This window comes from Mustela lutreola, chromosome 2 (genome assembly GCF_030435805.1).
Source record: "Mustela lutreola isolate mMusLut2 chromosome 2, mMusLut2.pri, whole genome shotgun sequence".
Taxonomy (NCBI): domain Eukaryota; kingdom Metazoa; phylum Chordata; class Mammalia; order Carnivora; family Mustelidae; genus Mustela; species Mustela lutreola.
The window spans coordinates 7,549,040-7,570,623 of record NC_081291.1 but is presented as its reverse complement, the minus strand read 5'-3'; the positions used below and the strand labels follow the sequence as shown (position 1 = coordinate 7,570,623).

The 21,584-nt window shown below is 48.6% G+C and overlaps 1 protein-coding gene across 5 annotated transcripts in view; it reads left to right on the top strand.

Moving 5' to 3' along the window:
* Positions 1 to 735: 735 nt before the first annotated feature.
* The window catches only part of DNMT1 (DNA methyltransferase 1), a 52,110-nt gene continuing 31,261 nt past the window's right edge, over positions 736 to 21,584 (top strand). Inside the window, exons 1-10 of one of the 5 annotated variants that reach the window (XM_059159918.1) lie at positions 736 to 923; positions 9,379 to 9,415; positions 10,100 to 10,207; positions 10,400 to 10,619; positions 11,239 to 11,317; positions 13,050 to 13,125; positions 16,271 to 16,305; positions 16,682 to 16,766; positions 19,037 to 19,071; positions 20,302 to 20,386. In XM_059159918.1, the coding sequence (XP_059015901.1) occupies positions 844 to 923; positions 9,379 to 9,415; positions 10,100 to 10,207; positions 10,400 to 10,619; positions 11,239 to 11,317; positions 13,050 to 13,125; positions 16,271 to 16,305; positions 16,682 to 16,766; positions 19,037 to 19,071; positions 20,302 to 20,386 (840 nt within the window). In that variant the 5' untranslated portion in view covers positions 736 to 843. Of the gene's footprint in view, positions 924 to 1,107; positions 1,508 to 9,378; positions 9,416 to 10,099; positions 10,208 to 10,399; positions 10,620 to 11,238; positions 11,318 to 13,049; positions 13,126 to 16,270; positions 16,306 to 16,681; positions 16,767 to 19,036; positions 19,072 to 20,301; positions 20,387 to 21,584 lie in introns of those variants that run through there. The other 4 variants (XM_059159921.1, XM_059159920.1, XM_059159919.1 and 1 more) reach the window with 4 other exon arrangements.

The window sequence follows — 21,584 nt, the reverse complement described above, 5'->3', positions numbered from 1 at the left end:
TGCATAAATTGTTTGCTGTAGTCCCATCTGTCTTTTCGCTTCTATTACCTGTGCTTTCATGTCCTAGTCAGTAAATCATTGCCAAATTCAATGTTGTGAATCCCCCTTTTTTTCTTCAAAGTGTTGCATAATTTCAAGTCTACATTTATGTCTTTAAGACATTTTGAGTTAATTTTTATATGCCGTAGGTAAGGACCCAACTTTACTTGTTGGCACGTAAACATTTCCCCAATTTTCCCAACGCCATTTGAAGAGACTATCCTTTCCCCAAGTTCTGGTGCTTTTCTAAATCACACAGTCTGTGGAAGTGGCCTGGGCCTCACCACACTGATGCTAGCTGCATAGTTTGTGCGTCCTCAAGATTATCCGCGATTAGCACCTTTTTAAAGATGAAACGGGGCCTGGGTCCAAATGACCCATCCAAGGTCATTATAATGAGCATATGGATGGAGTGGAGTTCAAGTCCTCAGTTACAATCCCAAGAGCCCACATGCTGGAGCCCTGTAGGAATGCTCCTTGTTTTATCCCCAGCATGCTAGGAAGAATGAATGAATGAACCTCTCAGGCGAGGCTCCCAGCAAACAGGGAGCTTGGACGAGCCCACAGCTCCACGCGGGGGTGTGCTCCCTTCTCGCGCCTGCGCGGCCCCGGTGCACGACCTGCTCCACTCTATCTGCCCGCACATGGAATGGCCTCTCTCCCTATGGTACGTCCCGCCTTCCCCCACGTCGGGGCCGAGATGGTACATGCCGCCTTAGCTCACCGCCCCTCCCCATCGGTTTCCGCGCGAAAAGCCAGGGCTCCCTTGCCGCCGGCGCCGCTGTCTCTGCTGCAGTTTCCAAGATGCCTGCCCGCACCGCCCCGGCCCGGGTGCCCACGCTGGCCTCGCGAGCCATCTCCCTGCCCGATGATGTCCGTAGGCGGTAGGTGCTGCAGGGGGCGTCTGTGAACTCGGGCTGGGGGCGATGAGGCGGGGTTGGGGGGGGTTGGGAAGTGGCTCGGCGTTGGGGGTGGGGGGTTGCTTCCCCTCTTGGTAGCCCGTGGCTGCCGCTGACAGACGGGCGCGCATGCGCGGGACGGCGCGGCGGCGGTTGGCGCGGGCAGGGTGGCACTTCCGGTCGCGCGCACCCCTGGCCGTTTGGCGCCAAAATGGGCCGAGGCCCCTCACAGTTCCCTAGTGACTAGAAACTTGGGGTCACTTCTGATCTCAAAGTAGAGTGAGCTTTGGGTTCTCCTCGGGGATCCCCTTCCTGGAGGAGCCACGGGCCTGGGTCCTGCCGCCAGTTTGGTCGCGCAGGAAGTGGGCAGCCCGCGGCCTCAGGACACCCCTCGGCCCGGGCACTTCGGCCTCTACTTCCGGTGCCCGGCCTGCTTGGTGGGGGGTCGAGCTGGTCCGGTCCCTGGGGGCATTTTGCCCCCCCCCCCCTTGGCACCCCGCGCAGCGCATCCCGATGGCGGCCTCCAGAGACAGACGTCGCCGCTCGGGCCCCGGGCGCGGCCGGCTCAGGTTTGCGACCCCCGTCTTCCTTGGGGGGCTTCCTTCATCTAGGACTGCTGCGGGGAAGTCGCATCTGGAAGGAGCTCGTACCGTGCAGCGCAGGACCAGGGGCTCGGGCAGCATGAAGGCTGGATGGTCTTTCCCAGTAAATCTGTGCCTGTGAGCCATGGGCGTCAAGCCTCGCTAGGGAGAACTGGCTGCAGTTTCGTTGTGTGCGCGTATGCGCGCGTGACACAGTGGCCATGGGTGTGTGTGTGTGTGTGAGTGCTTCACACAAGTGGCCGCAGTTTCGTGTGTGTACGCGTGTGTTGCACAGCAGTTAGTGTCCGGACTGGCTGTAGCAGTTCTGTGCAGGTGGGTCGCGGGCAAGAATACTGGGCTCCTGTTTGTGACAGGGCACCACTTTCACTCCTGAAAATCGGCACTCCTTGGAACACTAGTCATTGGAACCTTGACCAGGCAGGAACGCCCCCCCCCCCCCCCCCCGGATTTGTGAGCTGGTTTTGACATTTCCCTGTTTCCCTGTGCTTTTCCTATGGTTGTGCCAGGCCAATCTTTTGGGCTTTTGGAGTTGGTGTGTGTGTGTGTGTGTGTGGGAGGTGGGAGGGGCTGTATTTGGGGGGTACCTACCACGGGTTTTAAGATTCAGTCCGCTTCTTAATCACAGAGGAGGTGTGTCTTGCTGAAGAATCCCTATCTTTATCCTCCCAAGATAAAACTTGAAATGGAATTATGGAAGTCCCTGGCTTGGTGATGACAGACCCAACAGATGTTTGGGCCCAGTCTTCTTTACTCTGATGGTGAGAACTCTCATCTCCTCTGGCTTGTTTGACCTTGGGCAAGTGTCATAAACAGGCTGTGGCCATGGACTCCTTAACGTGGGCTTTAAACTGACACTGGATGACAGGAGACTGCCCAGCACATAAAGCCCCACATGTTAGCATTCTTATTGGCTAATCTAGCTTTTTGTCAGTTCTGCCAGTCAGTCCCTAATCATAGAAAGCACTTGACAGTTCCTCATTTAATCCTCAAAAGTTCTTAAGAGTGGATGCTGTAGGAGTTTGCTGTGAGGAAGCAAGGATTCCTGCTGATGTCTGCTTCTTACCAAAACGTTTCCTTTCATCTAGGGTTTTGAATAGGCCACTGGCTTAGCTTAGGGGTTTTCTTGGGCCACTGTAAGTCTCTGGCTGAATTTGAATGCTCTTAAGTAAGTTTTACCATCCTCCGTTACCTTAGGTTTCATATTACTTTGAACCAGAATTGCCTACTGTAGGTGCAGAATTTTGGGACTCTGCTTTAGGCCACGGGATGGACATTGAAATTGTCTGCTTATGGGACCTTCAGCAACGTCTTGGCTTACATTTTGAATTTCATTGTACAAAATACATAAACATGGTATTCAACATTCCCTTAGATTTGTAAATGGAAGTATAACTTCTTGATCTACAAAAATTAAAGGGGTATGACTTATAACACAAGAGGTACTTAAGTCCAGTAGAACAGTCTAGGAACAAAACTAGGCCAGGTCCTCATGCGTTCCTGTCACTTTTGCTAGCTTACCTATATATGTCAGCTTCTTTTTTTTAAACACGTAGTTCCATTAGATAATGTAGTAATACCAGAAAGTATTTTCCATGTTTGGGTTTTTAAGTCTTTAACTTCATTTTTAAAGTGTAGCATCTAAATCGAAAAACTGTATAAAGTAAAGCACCCAAAATCTAAAAATTATGCCTTTCGGGACAAGCTATATTTTTCCACTTATATTTCTTATTTTGTCCAAGCTGCCATTTGTACAAAGCGATGTTCTCTCACTGGTCTTCCTGTTGCTACTCAGGTCTTTTCTCCATGTGCAACTGTGAATCCTCTTAAAAAGTTGCATCTGATGGTTTCCTTGCCCCCCACACACTGCCGGGTGCACTGGTCCTGAAGTCCAGAATCCCTGTCCACTTGTCTGATTCATCGTGTGTTCTTTTCACAAGCCATACAGACCTCAGGTTCTCAGGGCCTGAAACCATGCAGAGCGTCCAGTGGGATGCTGAGCTGCTCCCTATCTACCCCTTCCCTAAGTTGGCTACTGTCCATTTATCCTTCAGACTGTGCTCAGAAAGACCCATCCCTCTTCCCCATGACAGAAAGGGTGTTGAATTCTGCCCAAGCACCCTGCATGTTGCCTTTGCAACCCTGGCGTGGATGGTGATTTGTTTGCCTTATTCTGTCTGTAGCTTGGTGTAGAGTAGACTCTGAAAGGCGTGCATGCAAGACTTTCCCCTCTAAGGAAGCCTGGATTCAAGCACAGATTGTAGCAAACCTCCTTTGTACCACTCTGATTAGCCTAAGTAATTGTGCCGGCTTTTTAAACTGCTAGTCCTGTGATTAGATTAAGTCAGGTTTCAAGTTCTTAGCTCTAGTTCCCTGACTCCAACTGATTGGGTATTGAAGAGGGCAAAACTGACTCTCCTATTTCTCCCTGGCAGGAATATTCTAGAGGTGCAGACCACCGGGGTTCAGATTCCTTCCTACCATAGCTATAAGGCTAAGGTTTTTTTTTGTTTGTTTGTTTTTTTTTTTTTTTTTAATTGTTTGCCTGGGGTTTTTTGTTTGTTTGGGTTTTTTAAAGAATTTTATTTATTTACTTGACAGAGAGAGATCACAAGTAGGCAGAGAGGCAGGCAGAGAGAGAGGAAGGGAAGCAGGCCCCTGCTGAGCAGAGAGCCTGATGTAGGACTCGATCCCAGGACCCTGAGATCATGACCTGAGCTGAAGGCAGAGGCTTAACCCACTGAGCCACCCAGGCGCCCCAGGGCTAAGTTTTTTAACCTCTTGGTGGTCGGTCTGTCTGTCTTTCTTTCTTTTTTTTTTTTTTTTTTGAGTGAGATCCCGCACAAGAAGGGGGAGGGGCAGAGGGAAAAGCAGAGTCCTTTCTGAACAGGGTCGATACCAGGACCTTGGGGTCATGTCCTGACCCGAAGGCAGACGCTTAACTGATTGAGCCACCCAGGCACCCCACCTCTTAGTGTTTTATCTGTAAAATGGAACGGTGTTGCCCATGCTACCTGGGCATTATGAAGATCAACTAAGCTGATGGGTATAAATGTGTGGTAAAGCAGCCCCTGCCAGAAAACTTTCTGTGCTACTTACCGCACGATCCGCTGTGTATTTCACTTCCATTAGAGGAGCATGCTATTGAGGCAGATGTCAGTATTTCAGTGTAGGCCATGTACAGATGATGTATATTCCTGCTTATCATTCCAGCCTTCACGTTTGGCTTCTTGTAGAACAGTCTGGGCTTGTTCCTTCCACTGCCGCCTTTGCTTCTGTGCCAGGTATCCAGTCCTATTCTTGCTCAGGCTTTCTTCTCAAGGATTAAGGTGGTGTTCTGTCCTCTTTCATCTCTCAGTATCTCTTGCTTTTTAATCCTTTCTATCCTTGGCTTTTGTGGTGCGGTTTACTACCAAGGAGCCTCTCTCTCCCCTGATATTCTGTCCCCGCCAATCATTTTCTTTCGTTCCTGGGCCCTTACCTCTCCCAGTCCTAGGACTTGCAGCGGTTGGGCCTGTCAGCTGGACAGGACTAACTCCAGTTTTGAGGTCTCTCAGGAAAGCCAGTTTTAATTTCTAGCTGTCGGGTAGCCAACCAGTGCTGCTGAGCCACTGTTCCCTGAAATGTCACTCTTCACACTCATGGCCTGTTTACTTTTTCTCTACCAAAATGTTCTGAATTTCTGATACCGCGTTATTTTTTTGTTTTTGTTTTTAAAGATTTTATTTATTTATTTGAGAGAGGGAGAGAGAGCATGAGAAGGGAGAAGCAGACTCCCCAAGGAGCTGGGAGCCTGATGTGGACTCCATCCTGGAACTCCAGGATCATGACCTGAGCCAAAGGCAGTGGCTTAACCAACTGAGCCACCCAGGCGTCCCATGCATTAGTTTTTAATTGGATCCATAACAAATTATCTTAGTGGTTTAAATAGAACCTAAATTTGTTCTAACAATGCTGTAGGTCAGAAATCTGGTATGAAATCTGGATGAAATAGTGTTAGCAGGCTACATTCCTTCCTGGAGGCTCTTGGGGAGAATGTTTCTTCACTCTTTCAAATTGTTGGCAGAATTCAGTTCCTTGTGGTTGTAAGATTGAGGTCCCTCTTCTCTTGCTGGCTCTAACCATGCCCAGCTTCTGGAGGTGATGTACCCTTTGGCTCCTGGCCCACTGCCTCCATGTTTCAAGTTAGTAAAGCCAGTCCTCGTGCCACATCTCTCTCTCACCCTTCTTGAGTCACATCTCTTGAAATGCAGCTGGGAGGTTTTTCTGCTTTTAAGGATTTAGGTGATTAGATTGGGCCCACCTGGCTAATCCAGGATAATCTGCCCATCTCAAGGGCTATAACCTTAATCACATCTGCAGAATCCCTTTTACCAGTGAGACAACGGTACTCCCAGGTTCTGGGGGATTAGGGCATGGACATCTCTTTTTGGGAAGGGCTCATTATCCTGCCTCCCGCAGGCAGGATATCATCTCAGGCCGTCTGAGATACCATCTCAGACAGCCCTGTCCCATCTGCCATGCGGCCAGTTCCAAGAGGCAGAGTTCATGAAGTTTTGTAACTTCTCTAGCAGTGGTCACCATTCCTGGTAAATCACATTACAGACCAGCATTTCTAGCGTGTTAAAGAATGATTTAACATTTGGTAATCTCTTCCTGCCTTATCTACGTTATGTAATTCTGCCAGATTAATTTTCCTAAAACACAGCTCTGGTGTCTTGGTTTCTTCCTCCCTGCCCTCCCCTCCCCGCCACGATTCCTTCAGTGGTTTAACTGTGGAACAAAATCAATTTTTTAGCCTGATGTTATTGACCTCCCTCAGACTGGCACCCAGCCTGCCTTGTGTGGGTTTCTTGGGTGTCCTGAGCCAGCTCCTCCACTGTACGGCTCCTGTTTGGGCAGCTCCCCTGCTCTGCTCCCGCCGAGCTGTTCCCCCGGGCTAGTCCTTCCTGATGCTTTCTATACCTTTGCTCTTCAGAAGCCCTCAGGTTTGAACAATATTTGCTTGATTCCTTCAGATACAGTTTATTTCCCTTGTAGGACTGTGTGAGGGAAGCAACGAGGAATGAATCATGGGATCTAGGGCTGCAAGGGAGCTGAGGTGTTCCCTCATACTCCTAACATGGCTGCTGTCTCAGTATCCTGCCTGGTCCTCCACGTCTGTTCTAATCCTTCCCGCTCGGAATGCGAAGCAGATGCAAGATGGTGTCGCCCTCCCTTTTCCCGGGAAAGGGAAGGACTCTTCCGTGGAAGCCTGGGTGTCGGGAGGTGCACTGCCCAGCCTCGTCCCTGTCACACTTCTGGCTCCCCACGGCCTGGCCTGGGCTCCGCCTTTCCTCTCTGAGGCCAGGCAGGGGACAGTCCATCTTCACAGGACAAGGCATTTGAGGTCCCCTGAAGAGTTTATTTGGTTCCTCTCCGCCAGGCTAAACAATCCCAGGTCGTGGGAGAGGTCAGCAGAATTTGTGCCCTGAGGTAGTTGTCGGCGTTGTGGAAAGGGTACTCGGGGGGCTTCACCGCCAGCTGAGCCTCGTCCTTAACGCCTGAGGTGGCCTCAGGGTCAGGGGGCCGTGTTGTCGCCAGGGTTCTGTGAGTAGAAGGACGGAGAAGCCCGGCGTGAGGCCCCTGCAGCCTCGTGTGTGCCTTTGGCTGTGCGAACAGAGTTCTGCAGCTCTTCCGGACCTGAGTTACGGGGTTACATGTACTCTGTGTGTGTGTCTCTGTGTGTGTGTGAGATATAGTATATGCTACCACTGTGTCTGCAGTCAGATTTTTTTTTTTAAGATTTTATTTATGTGGGGACGCCTGGGTGGCTCAGTTGGTTAGGCGGCTGCCTTTGGCTCAGGTCATGACCCTGGCGTCCTGGGATCGAGTCCCTCTTCGGGCTCCTTGCTTGGCGGGGAGCCTGCTTCTCCCTCTGCCTCTGCCTGCCACTCTGTCTGCCTGTGCTCGCTCGCTCTCCCTCTCTCTCTCTGACAAATAAATGAATAAAATCTTAAAAAAAAAAAAATTTTATTTATGTGACAGAGAGAGCCGCAGTGAGAGAGGGAACACAAGTGGGGGGTAGTGGCTGAGGGAGAAGCAGGCTCTCTGTGCAGCAGGGAGCCCGATGCAGGGCTCCATCCCAGGAGCCTGGGATTATGACCTGAGCTGAAGGCTGGCGCTTAACGACTGGGCCACCCAGGCTCCCCCAGTCAGAGGCTTCTACAGAAAGACCTTTCCTGACCACCCAGGTGTGAAGGTTCCTTCCCGGCAGTCCCGGCATCCCATTACCCACTCGTTGCCTGGAACAGGGCCTGGCATGCAGTAGGTGCCTGCAGATGTGGTGGGGGTCAAAGCTGGGGGGGGCACACGCACTCAGAGCAGCATCTGTGTGCCAGGAGTCCCACAAAGCCTGTTGCTTGCATTCCCGGTGTTGCGCTCACACATGGCTCTTTGGATAAACCAGGCTGGGCGAGCTCTGTTCTTGCCCTTTGGGCTAATGGTAAGAGTACGTTGTCTGTATGGGTGCTGGGAGGAGGGTCCAGAGATGGTAGAGGCCTGGTCCCTGCCCATGGCACTTCTCCAGTGACCGATGCCACCCCAGCTGGTTAGACCTGTTCTTCCCGCACTGTCCACAGGTGGCACCCAGCCTAGGAACTTGTCCACTCACCGCCCTTTCCTCAGTGTCTTCTGCCCCCTTCCACTCCCCCCAGAAAAAGAGGCAAGACGCTAACCTTCAGTGATCAGATCAGGCTCTGCTTTTCTCGCCAAACTCATGACCGTTGTGCACTCCTGAAGGATTAGGTATGAACATTCCAAAGGAGGAGCTCTCTGGTGAGGCGCCAGCCAACAGTTTTTCTCACTTCATCTGTCACCCCTGAGTGTGGGTACCCACTGCTGCACCAGATGCCTTTACTTCCTTTTTGTTGTTGTATGTGGTTTTTGTTTTTTGTTTTTTGTTTTTTTGTTTTTTTTAAAGTAGGCTCCATGCCCAGTGCTGGACTTGAACACACGACCCTGAGATCAAGATCCGAGCTGAGATTGAGAGTAGCATGCTTAACCGACTGAGCCACTCTGGTGCCCCTACTTCCCTCTCTTATGTTCCTCATTTGAATGCTGCCACCCGCACCCTGGCCTTTGGGAATGTTAGCTGGCTGTTCCCTCACAGCACCTTATGACCCTGGCCCATTCCTTCTAACACTGGCCACCCTGTGGTATGCCCTTTCATGGGGTCTTGCCAGACCAACTGGAGGAAGACCTCCTATAGGTCATTTGACAGGTGCACCCCAACTATATGGCCTGCCTCTATTTCCCTATTTCCTTTGGAAATAATACCATGATGGAGCTCCTCTATCCTCTCACTACCAGAAAAACTGCACCGTCAAGGGGGCTGGGGGTGGGAGGGGAGACCTCATTCGGATCACAAGTGACTTAAAGACGACTACAGGCATTGTAGTAGGATTTCTAGCTTGGGCGGGCGAAAACCACTGTGGTGTTTTGTTTGTTTTTTCCCTAACACTGCTACATGTCAAATTTATTTCCAAAGTTCTTTAAATTTGGATTTAGGGATACCTGGGTGGCTCAGTCAGTTAAGTGGCTGCCTTTGGCTTGGGTATTGATCCCAGGATCCCGTTACCGAGTTCTGCATCAGGCTCCTTGCTTGGTGAGGAGCCTCCTTCTCCCCCTGCCTGCTGCTCCCCCTGCTTGTGCGCTCGCTGGCTCGCTCTCTCTCTGACAAATAAAATATTTTTTAAAAAACCACACACACACACACACACACACACACACAACTGTGGTTTTAGTCTTAAGAGTAAACAGAGTTGCATAATTGCCTTTCTTTCTCCATTTTCTTCCCACAGGCTCAAAGATTTGGAAAGAGATAGCCTAACAGAAAAGGTAACCTCCACCTTAAATTTTATTACCAGACGTTACTGTTTTACAGATAGTTTGTAACTCATAAAAAGTTTAAGTAAAGTCAGCTTTTTTTCATAGTATTTTTGAAAAATATTTTAGAGTGTGTGCATGTGTGCGAGTGGTGGGGGGAGAGGCAGAGGAAAAGAATCTTCAAGCAGATGCCCTGACTTGGGGCTTGATTCCCACGATCCATGAGATCGTGACTGGTGCTGAAACCAAGGGTCAGATGTTCAACCGACTGCGCCATTCAGGCTCCTGGGCTTTTTTCCATAGTGTTGAGGATAGCTTAATATTATTCTGTGTTAACATGCTGCTGATCTCTTGGTAACTCACTGATAAGTCTCCCAACCTGGGTTCACACCATCGGTTCTGAATTATAACTTGTCCTGGTCACAGTTCTAAAAAGCACAGTTTTTTTCTAATACACTGTTAGATGTCTCTATCCCACCTCCTAATGCTCCCATTTTTCACCACTCTGGAGATGGTATGATGTGATCTTAAGGGAAACATCATAAACGTGTCTTGTGAATATGCAGTTTTCCGGGCTGAGTCAACATTGCCTGCCATTCAGTTGGTATTTCATGACCAGGCAGCCTAATTATCTGTGTAGTAGCCCATTAGTGACTTGGGAGTTTGGGGACATCTAAACCTATATCCTTCCCTTAGGAATGTGTGAAGGAGAAACTGAATCTCTTGCATGAATTTCTGCAAACAGAAATAAAAAATCAGTTATGTGACTTGGAAACCAAATTACATAAAGAAGAATTATCAGAGGTAAGTCAGTTCTCAGCATCCTGGTGTCTAGAAAGTGTCTCTTCCCCTATAACTCCCGTGTGACCAGGAAGGCAGAATCCTCCCCAGCTCTCCTTGTTACCCAGTAGTTATAAAGGAAATGCGTGTTTCCTTATTCTCTTGTTGCCACTTGTTTACATTCACTGCTACTTAAATTATCCTTTCCTGCTGTAGGAGGGCTACCTGGCTAAAGTCAAATCCCTTTTAAATAAAGATTTATCCTTGGAGAACGGAGCTCATGCTTTCAGCCGGGAAGTGAACGGACGTCTAGAAAACGGGAGCCAGACAAGCGGCGAGGACCGCAGAGTGGGAATGGCAGAGGAAAAGAAATCTCCCAAACCCGTTTCCAAACTTCCCACACCCAGACGAAGCAAGGCCGATGGAGAGACCAAGTGTATGACCACTTATTTAATCTTGGTGGAGATTAGCTGTCCCCTTACATGGTACCAGCCTTGGAGCTGTCGGTCCCCCCTGGACAGTACCTCCTGGTTTGTTTCTTGTGCATACTTCCTAACTGGCTTGGATGTACGATTTGTTCTTTGACCAAATATGGAGCAGGAGGTCCCAAAACGTAGCTTAAGTTGGTGATGTATAAGGTAACAGGAAGTAGTAATACTATTTCTAAGTTAAACGCCTATTTAAGCTCAATGTATAGTCTCCTTTGTAGCCGAAGTAACTCTTCTGGAATTTGTGAAAACACATGAGTGTGTGAGAGCTGAGCACAGGTCAGGTTCTTGGCCACTTCGTCTTTTGACGACACAGAGGAGGTTGTCTCCTTCTCTGGTTCAGGCTATGGCCCCTCAATTAAGAGCTCCAGTACCATGCCTCAGCAAATTGGCAGGTGCTAATTGCTACCTTTTATCGAGATTATTGGTTGGAGAAAAAAAAGAAGGGTACTTAATCTTCAGAACCTGATTCTCCGCACTAGCTTGCTAATGCTTAAGAACTACACTTTGTGAACTTTTTTATTCATAGTGGCTTTTTTTTTTTTTTTTTCTTTTTTCCTTAAACAGCTGAAGCTGCTTCTTCTAGCCCCAGGATTACAAGGCAAACTACCAGGCAGACCACCATCCTGTCTCATTTCTCGAGGGGGTCAGTATATAATGAATTGACAGCCATCTTTTCTCAGGGCAAACCGTTCTTGGTAAACAGGAATGGAATTAGTAGGGTATAATTTAGCAGTTTTGAGTTCCACATTGCATAGGTTTTCGTCTTACAGTTTTCTTCGTTAAACACTGATGAAAAGCGTTTCTCAACACCTGTGTTCTTACTCTTCTGGGAACATTCAAATATATACAAAACTAGCCATGGTAGTAAAATGAACCACACACACCCCCACGCCTGGCTGCCCGGCCCCAGATACCTGTCACCCAGTGTCACCAGTTACCAGCTGGCCATCTTTTCATCTGTAACCCCATAAATCTCTCCCAACTGGATTATTTTGAAACCCTCCTAGACATGTCATTTCAATATATTTCTATCTTTTTTTAAGGTTTCCCCCGCCCCCCAAGATTTTATTTATTCATTTGACAGAGAGAGTACAAGCAGGGGGAGCGGCAGGGAGAAGGAAAAGCAGACTCTTGCTGAACAGAGAGCCCGACGTGGGGCTCTATCCCAGGACCCTGGGATCATGAAGGCAGACACTTAACTGAGTTACCCAGGCACCCCTTCAGTATATTTCTAGATAATAAAATTGGTCTCTCTCTCTCTCTCTCTTTTTTTTTGTTTAGCAATTCAGCAAAATGTGAATAAAAATGTTAACATTTAACAGTCTCTCTCTCTTTTTTTTTTTTTTTTTTTTTTAATTTGACACAGAGAGAGAGATCACAAGTAGGCAGAGAGGCAGGCACAGGGAGAGAGGGAAGCAGGCTCCCTTCTGAGCAGAGAGCCTGATGCAGGGCTCGATCCCGGGATCCTGAGATCATGACCCAAGCCGAAGGCAGAGACTTAATCCACTGAGCCACCTAGGCGATCCTAGCAGTCTCTTTAAAAAGACAAAATATAAGTCTAATATTTTTGTACTTTATAAAGCATAATAATTCCTTACTATGAAACACATAGCCAGTGTCTGTGTTTCCTCATGTGTGGTAAATTTTGTTAGCTTGATTTGTTTTAAGCCTTTCTAATTAGATTCCTTTCTTTTCTTGCCATTTATTTGAAGAAATTAGTTCATTTGTCCGGTAGAGTTTCTAGGTCCAGCTGACTGCGTCCTCGTTAATGTCTTCCTTGTTTTGTGTTTCTTATAAACTGGTTAGTTAGCTCTAGAAGCTTGATCAGCTTCCAGCTCTAGTATTATTATTTTTTAAAAGATTTTATTTATTTCACAGAAATCACAAGTAGGCAGAGAGGCAGACAGAGAGGAGGAAGCAGGATCCCCGCTGAGCAGTGAGCCCGATGTGGGGCTGGTTCCCAGGACCCTGGGATCATGATCTGAGCCGAAGGCAGAGGCTTTAACCCACTGAGCCACCCAGGCGCCCCCCAAGCTCTATTATTTCTTGAGACCCTTCCGTAGATGGTGCTGTGTGTTCTTAGAGGCATGTGAGGTTTCTTCTGTGATGCCAGCAGCTGTTGATCGACATCAAGATCCATAATTTCTTAGGTTGGCAAAATGGCAACATTGTAACCTGTCACTCAGACATTAAACTTGAAGCCTCTTTTTTAATATCCCAGCAGTGAGGGCATTTCCTTGGAGGGAATAAGACACCCATGACCTGAATGTGTCCTAAAGAGGCTGCCTTTGGTGGGGAGGGCTACAAGTCCTCCCGGGCTTGTTGGAGCGCTGGCGTCCTGCCGAGCTAACAGTTGGCTTTCCCGTTGCTGACAGCCCTGCCAAACGGAAGCCTGAGGAAGAGCAGGAAAAAGCGAAATCGGATGAGTCTCCTGAGGAAGAAAAAGACCAGGTAGGGCTGGCATTTTCTTCTCTCGCCCTCTCTTGGTACATTTGCTGATAGGCCATGTATAAAGTCAGGACTACCTAAATGGACTTGAAGCCACCAAGATGGTGTTAGAACATGACACCGTACCCGGGCAGTATGAAGTATGTCATCGTTAGGCCTGGGGGCTCCATGGACCCCTGTTATTCACAAGGCAGCCTTGTACCTTCAGAGTCTGTTCCCTCTACCTTCCTACTTCTCTAGCGGGCAAGACTGGCAATCAAATGTGACAGGTTTACAGCCTTCACTGCTGCTCTCCTAAGTCTCCTTTCCACATCTAGCTTGTCTAGCAGCAGAGCGTTAGACAGCTTCTGTGTGTAGTAGAACATTGCTGCTTGGACCTCTTAGGTTAGAAAGCCTGTGGCTTACTGAGGGTCTTTGATACAGAAAATGTTAATCTCTGATGGTACTTTTTCCTTGTGACTTGAGGGCCATACCTAGATAAAACCAGGCGGTCACGCATTCATTTTCATTTTCATTTTGATTTGGGATTAGCTTAAGTTGTGGGGAAGTCTATAGGTTTGGGTGCAGGTAATAAATGCCTTATTGCTACTGAGCAAACTACAGACACTCCTCTTTTTTTTTTTTTTTTTTTTAAAGATTTTTTTTTTTTTTTTTTTTTATTTACTTGAGAGAGAGACAGTGAGAGAGAGCATGAACGAGGAGAAGGTCAGAGAGAGAAGCAGACTCCCCATGGAGCTGGGAGCCCGATGCGGGACTCGATCCCGGGACTCCAGGATCATGACCTGAGCCGAAGGCAGTCGTCCAACCAACTGAGCCACCCAGGCGTCCCAGACACTCCTCTTTAAGCCTGGGTTTCCCAGCTTGCCATTGATTTTCGGGGCCAGTTGCTCCTTTGCTGGGGGGTGGGGTGGGGAAGACGTCCCTGTGGATTGTGGAACACAGCAGTATCCTGACCTCTACTTACTAGATGTCAGTAGTAATCCCCTTCTCCCCTCTCAGTTGTGACCACCCCAAGCATCGTCAGTTACTTCCAGTTTGGGGTGAGGGATAAAGTTGCTCTGGGTGAGAAGCACCAGACTGAGGGATCATTCAGGTGTCACTGGGTTATCCCTAGCATTGAGGTAGGTTTGACATCCTGTTGTGAGACACAGTGATTCTGGTTTTAGGAACTTGATGTTAATCTTCATAACCTTTATTCAGATAGTAACAGTTTACTTGGGTTACCCACTCTCAAGGGGAAACTGAGGCATAGAGGGAACCACTAGTCAGTGGACAAGCCTCTTGTCTCCTAGGAAAAAGCAGTATAGGCAGAAGCAGGCTGGCTCTTGTCATATATCAATAGCTCGCTCCCACATGCCTCCGTTTAGAGTGGTTTTTCACACCCTAACTTTTTGGAAGGCTTACATAGCCTTCTCATCTGGCCTCTTAAATGGGGATTTCTTTTTTTCTTTTCTTTTCTTTTTTTTTTTTTAAGATTTTATTTATTTATTTGGCAGACAGAGATCACAAATAGGCAGAGGCAGGCAGAGAGAGAGAGGAGGAAGCAGGTTCCCCACTGAGCAGAGAGCCCGATGCGGGGCTCTATCCCAGGACTCTGGGATCATGACCCGAGTTGAAGGCAGAGGCTTTAACCCACTGAGCCACCAAGGCACCCCTTAAATGGGTATTTCAGTTTCTGAGTTTGTGTAAGGCCTGGAGGCCCTGTGGGTGAAACACTTGTAAAAGTACCATCTGTTCCACTAGTCTAGAGGAAGGCTTCATGTACCAAACAGTGGTATCAGATGGCATTGGTCACGTAAGTCATCATACAGAGATAATCTTACTTTAGTCAGTTTAAAGTTTTGAAAATTTACTGTGTTTTATTTTTTATTTTTTTTTTTTTAAGATTTTATTTATTTATTTGACAGAGAGAAATCACAAGTAGGCAGAGAGGCAGGCAGAGAGAGAGAGAGAGGAAGAAGCAGGCTCCCTGCTGAGCAGAGAGCCCGATGCGGGACTCGATCCCAGGACCCTGAGATCATGACCTGAGCCGAAGGCAGCGGCTTAACCACTGAGCCACCCAGGCGCCCTTTACTGTGTTTTAAAACCAATGCATTACATGCATTTAGTAAAACTAAGTAGTACAAAAGGATGTTTTGGTGCATAGATCTCCCTTCTCCCTAAACTTTGGGGGTTGGGGGCTAGGATTTATCAGTTTTTTCTATGTTGATTGAGAGAGAGAATGTATTAGTATACTAGTGTACCATCTGTGTCAGGGTTTGCTGGAGAAACAACCAACAGGCTGTGTATATGTAGAAGATGAATCTTAAGAAATTGGCTCATGGGTTTAAGGCTGGCAATTGTGAAACACGAAGGACAGGCCAACAGAGGCCAACAGGCTGGAGACTCTGGGAGGAGCGGATGTAGCTCAAGTCTGCAGGTAGCCTGGAGGCAGGATTTTCCATAGATACAGATACAGATTTCTTTCATATGTGTTTCAAATAATGGATTACAGTGAGGTTCTGGGTAACTTAACCAACTTTCTCCGATGGGAACCTGTCCTATAACTAACACAGCAGCAAAACCAGGAACTGATATTGGTGCAATTAGACTTTACCAGTTCTCACTTATGTGTATATACTTACATGTGTCGATTATTGTTGTAACCGCCACCTCAAACAAGGTACAGATCTGTTTTATCACAATAATTTCATCCCTTTTAAATACATATAGATATCCTGGAGATGACAAATAGTGTGAACTTAGGGAAACGGGGCACTGGGGTATTATCCAAGAAGAGCTGGTATCTGGTTGAGGTTGTCATTCTTACTTGTTGATGTGAATCTCAGATTACTATATATATATATTTTTTTTTTTCTAATGCTAAAGGTTTCCTGACAGGAGGTGAAGGATCTTTGATTCTTTTACATACCCTCACTAGACCAGCTGGTATACAGTCCTGCGCTGGGCCAACTCCTGGCCCTCTTCTTTGCTTTGAGGGAGTGGGGACATCACTACCAGACTGATGGATGCCCAGATCTTTCCCCCAACCCGGATCCTCTGCCGTGTTTAACTGTATCAAATGTATTGAACACTTTCTCACCCATGCTTTTCATTTTGATCTTCTTTGAAATGAATATTCATGTCCTCTTCCCTTCTCTCCACACAGGAGGAAAAGAGACGGAGAGTTACATCCAGAGAACAGTAAGAATAATTAATACATCTTTTCTGTACAATGTGCAATCTTCATTACTGAAATGACTTTTCTGAAGAGTTTTAAGGAGCTTTATTGTGAGTTGCCATGGCGACTATAGATGGCTTAAGAATGCTGAATTTGGGGTTAGATTATTAACCTTCAATTCATGTAGAATTCTCATTGCAAAGAATGAATTGAGGGCAACTGGCCGTTGTCAGAGCCAGATTTAAAGGTCCTATTAAATATTAAAGTAGTATGTGCCTTTTGAGATTCTGGGATGAAGATTGCTTCCTTGGGTAGGAAGAGAAGGACCGGATGACAACTGCTTGCAGGGGAGGAGTTTGGGAGAGTCACCCTCGGGGTGTGTGCTACTTTGCTTGACAGAGTTGCTAGACCGCTCCCTGCAGAAGAACCGGAAAGAGTAAAACCTGGAACACACATGGAAGAAGAGGAAGAAAGAGATGAAAAAGTAAAGCCTGGTCCCATCAAGTTTGTCGATTGTACTTTTTAATATTTGAGTCCCCATTTGGTTTTAGGAAGGGGGTCGGGGGAGTGGGGAACAAAATGACTTTCTCTAGTCAAATGACCTTGACTTTAGCCAAAATGTGTTTCAAACTCCCTTTTTCTGTGGTTCTCTACCTGGACGGGGGGTTATGTGGCTGTGGGGATAAGCACACCAGTGTTAGGCTTGGGCTCAGCTAGACCTTGTGCTCACACCTCAGTTGCAGAACTTTGGTCCCTGCCCTTGTCCATCTGCCTCCCTCACTCACCAAGTCTTTGCAGAAATCTCATTCTCAAACACCTCTGGTGCTAGAATTCTGTGGCAGCATCCAGATATAAAGTTGTGCGCCCCCCCCCCCAAGATTTTATTTATTTTAGAGAGGTGAGTTGGGGGAAGGGCAGAAGGAGAGGGAGGGAGAGAATCTCTCAGGCAGATTCTGTGCTGAGCATGGAGCCTGATGTGGGGCTTGAACCCAGGACCCTGAGCTCATGACCTGAACCCAAACTGAGTTGGACGTTCAACTGACTGGGCCCCCCTTTAAGCTGTATACTTATTTTTTTAACTATTCGAAAGAGAAGCTGCGAGAGAACATAAGCAGGGGGAGTGACAGAAGGAGAGGGAGAAGCAGGCTCCCGGCTGAGCTGAGTAGGCAGTCTAATGCGGGGCTCGATCCCAGGACCCCAGGATCATGACCTGAGCTGAAGGCAGACATGGAAACAACTGAGCTACCAGGCACCCCTAGGTTGTATTCTTAACTGAGAGAAGACCAGATACCCCCCAGGTCTTCCTCAGACCTCCCGCTTCTTTGTAAAATCAGATCTTAAGGTTCTGTGAAATAGAGATGTGCCATCTGAACCCCCTCAGGGAGGGGATAGAAAAGGGACTAGGGGTTTGATACCAGAAGCCTTACCATTGGACGGTACTCCTTGTGTGACATACTGCTAACACTCAGTGGTCACAGGTGGTGGAGTGACTTTAGGTCCTGATTTGTGTCCTGTGACGATATCGGCTAGAAGTTCCTTACAAGGGGCACCTGGGCGGCTCAGTGGGTTAAGCCTCTGCCTTCAACTCAGGTCATCATCTCAGGGTCCTGGGATCGAGCCCCACATCGGGGGTCTCCGCTCAGCAGGGAGCCTGCTTCCGCATTCCCACCTGCCTCTCTGTCTCCTTGTGATCTCTTTCTCTGTCAATAAATAAATTTTTTTTAAAAGTTTCTTACAAACTGGAAGGGTTACTGGTGTGACTGGGAATCTCTTAAAGGATGGGCGTGTTTTATTGCTCTAGTGGGGGAGCAGCTGAGATGTATGGTAATTCTTGAGCCACTTGGTCCTTAATGCTCGCCTTTAATCGATCCCCTTTCCTACCTTGATACTGGTGAAAACTAGACAGCAGTTATGGTTAGAGCACTCCAAGTTCATCTGAACACAGGCCATTCCAGGGGGCTTTCTTGACCACCCTCCGAAGGAGCTTTGGGCAGGATTGAGGTTCCTTAGCTGTGGTCGGGCTCCCAGGATGTCTTCTTGAGATAGAGCGTCTGCGATATGTTTGTTCTCGACATCACCAGCCCTTGTGGTCTCTTCACAAAATGTGGAGTTTGAGGCCGAGCACACCTCGATGTTTTCCAGAGAGATGTGTTGAGCTCTTTAAAGTCAGGTGCAAACCAACGTGCTGTCACGGGTTTGAGGTGGAACACTTGCCGAGTAGGCCATCCTGCTTCCTGCCGCTATTATGGTTCCTGTTCTGATAGCTAGCTGTCTGTGAGGTTGTCCACTTCCATCCAAATGATGGGTGGTAGAGGAGTTTGGGGTAAAATACTTGGATTATAGAACTCTTAGATCCTGCCACTTCTGTCCGCTTACCACACCAGAATTAAACGTGCTGTCTTGAAGACCATCTTACTCCCACCAGCTAGACTATAGGATCGGTTTAGGTTTATTTCTACAGAACACTTACAGAAAGATCAGGATGTAGGACACCTTTGTGGCTCAGTCAGTTAAGCATCTGACTCTTGGACTGAGCTCAGGTCGTGATCTTAGGGTCCTGGGATCGAGCCCCCCTGTTGGGCTCTGCGCTCAGCCCAGGGTCTGCTGGAGACTCTCCATTTCCCTCTGCTCCTCCTCTGCTTGTTTGCTTCTGCATGTGCACTCCCAAATAAAATCTTGAAAAAGATCAGGTCTAAGTGAAGGAAAATCAACTAGTTTTTTTCTCTCCCCTCTTCCTCCCCTCTCCTCCCCCAGGAAGAAAAGAGGCTCAGAAGTCAAGCCAAAGAACCGTAAGTATGCCTAACATGTCTTTTCACTTTCTACTGTGAACTTAGTTGCTGAAATAAGCACTCTGGTAGAGAGCTGGCCAGACAGGGCATTAGGTGTGTAAGTTATACATGTGTGTGGCTGGTTGTGCTTGTGGGAGGTCTGACCACCGTAGCGAACACAGGGCTCAGTCGCTGTCAGCTGATCATGACCCCAGCCCCTTCCTGCTGGCGGTCCTGCAGCAAGCAGCTTGTCAGGGGGCAGTAAAGAGCACTGGACGAGCAGCTGTGTTCCTCAGGGCAGCTGTTGAAGACGCTGTAGCAGACTCTTGCTAAAGCCCAGTGGCTTCACACAGCATTATTTAGCTTATGAGTCTGCGTCTTGGTGACTGTCAGCTGCTCTTGGCCAGAGGTGGTGGGGGTGATGGGGATGATCTGCCTCTGCTCTGGGACGTGGCCAGCCGGGGTGTGCTTTCGTGGCGGTGCCAGAGCGTGAGGGCAGAGGTGAAAAGCACCTCAAGCCTCTGTTGACGTCGAGTTGGCTGAAGTAAACGTTGCAGCTAGGCCTTTTTCTCGGGGTGGGCGGAACAGCCAAACGGGGCAGCAGGGCCCTGCAGCCAAGGTACTATGCGGAGATGGTGTCCCGTGGTTGCGGGGCGGGCTGCACACCAGACCGGCCCTTGTGAACCCCTCCGGGGTGACCTCAGGCCCAGACGCTTGCCTTCTTCCACTGCAGGCAGAGTTCCCATCAGGTTGTAGGAAATCACTGGAGTCCTATTGGGGTGGGGTGGGGGGTTTGTTTTTGTCTCCAGCTACTGCTCTATGTCAGCAACATCTGTATGAAATGCTGATGGGATTTCTAAAGATCCCAAGTTCTGAAGTAATAAATGCCTTCGGGGGGCGCCTGGGTGGCTCAGTGGGTTGAAGCCTCTGCTTTCAGCTCAGGTCATGATCCCAGGGTCCTGGGATCAAGCCCCGAGTCAGGCTCTCTGCTCAGCGGGGAGCCTGTTTCCTCCTCTCTCTCTGCCTGCCTCTCTGCCTACTTGTGATCTCTGTCTGACAAGTAAATAAAATCTTTAAATAAATAAATAAATGCCTTCGGGTTTCCTGCAGAGAAGGCTTGCCCTTCAGCCTGGAAAGGCAACCCATGCTCTGAGTCGTGGGGGGAGACTGTCTAGTCATCGCGGGGGCTGCTTGCAGTGGCATCAGGCTCCCTGAGGTGACCTGTGTGTGTATATTCCGTTTGTGTGACAGAACACCTAAACCGAAGCCTAAGGAGGAGCCAGACAGAGAAGGGAGAGCAGGGGCGCAGGCTGAAATGAATGAAGGAGACGAGAAGGTAAAGACTGAATCTTGGTTTCTTTTTTTTTTTTTTTTTTAAGATTTTATTTATTTGTCAGAGAGCGCGAGCGAGAGCGAGCACAGGCAGACAGAGTGGAAGGCAGAGTCAGAGGGAGAAGCAGGCTCCCTGCGGAGCAAGGAGCCCGATGTGGGACTCGATCCCAGGACGCTGGGATCATGACCTGAGCCGAAGGCAGCTGCTTAACCAACTGAGCCACCCAGGCGTCCCTGAATCTTGGTTTCTTAAATGTCACTTTTTATCTCTTCCCATGTGGTTGGGACACATGGGATGGGACAGGGCTCTGGGTTCAACCCCAGCCCTACCTACCCATGGGGCGACTCTGGGAAGGTTACCTTATCCCCCTGGTGGGGATTGATGGTTATCCCTGCATGTCAGTGAACGTGCAGTTGTCTGTTTACCTGTCACAGCAGGAGGGGCCTGTGTGCACCTCGACAAAGGGGTGTGCGTCGGCTTCTCCAGCTTCTCCATGAGAAGGCTTGACCTGTGTCCCCTCAGACACATCGGCCACCGCTGTGCTGCTTTACTGGCCTCCTGAGTTCTCAGTCTAGGTCTCCCCATCTTGCCAACCCTTCCATTTCAGCTAAGTAAACACATTTAAACTCTAAAACGTGATGTGTGGAGCAGGGCTGGGCCTTCATGAAAATACAGGCTGGCGAGGTCAGCTGCAGGGCAGTCCTGCTACCCGAGCTCCAGGGGAGGGGTACTGCTGCCCCGGGAGCTGCAGCACCGGGCTCTCCAGCCCTTCAGGCAGTGTACTCGCTTCTAAGAGAAGCTGAACTAGGACCAACCCAGGATTGTCTCTGTCATGGTTTTTTTTTTAGTTTGTTTGTCTGTTGAGATCTAAACAGTGGAGACAGATCACAGACTTGTTGGGTCATGCACTTCCTTCCGACCTGGCTGGCACTAGGCATCCATTCTCATTCTGTGGCCTTTGACACTTTTGGTGCCACCTCCAGCTTGCTCTACCATCTTCTTGTCTCTCACCTTTTCTGTCCAGATACCCATTCTCTTACTAAAGGTGCTTGCCCCAAATCCCTTTCCAGACCCTCTGGAGAGACCTTTGGGATGGTGTTGGAACACCCAGTCCCTGCGGACAGAAACTGACAGGAGCTTTTGCCTCATGGTGGAAGGGGTTGGAGAGAACACACATGTGACTCCTTCTAATATTGTTAGC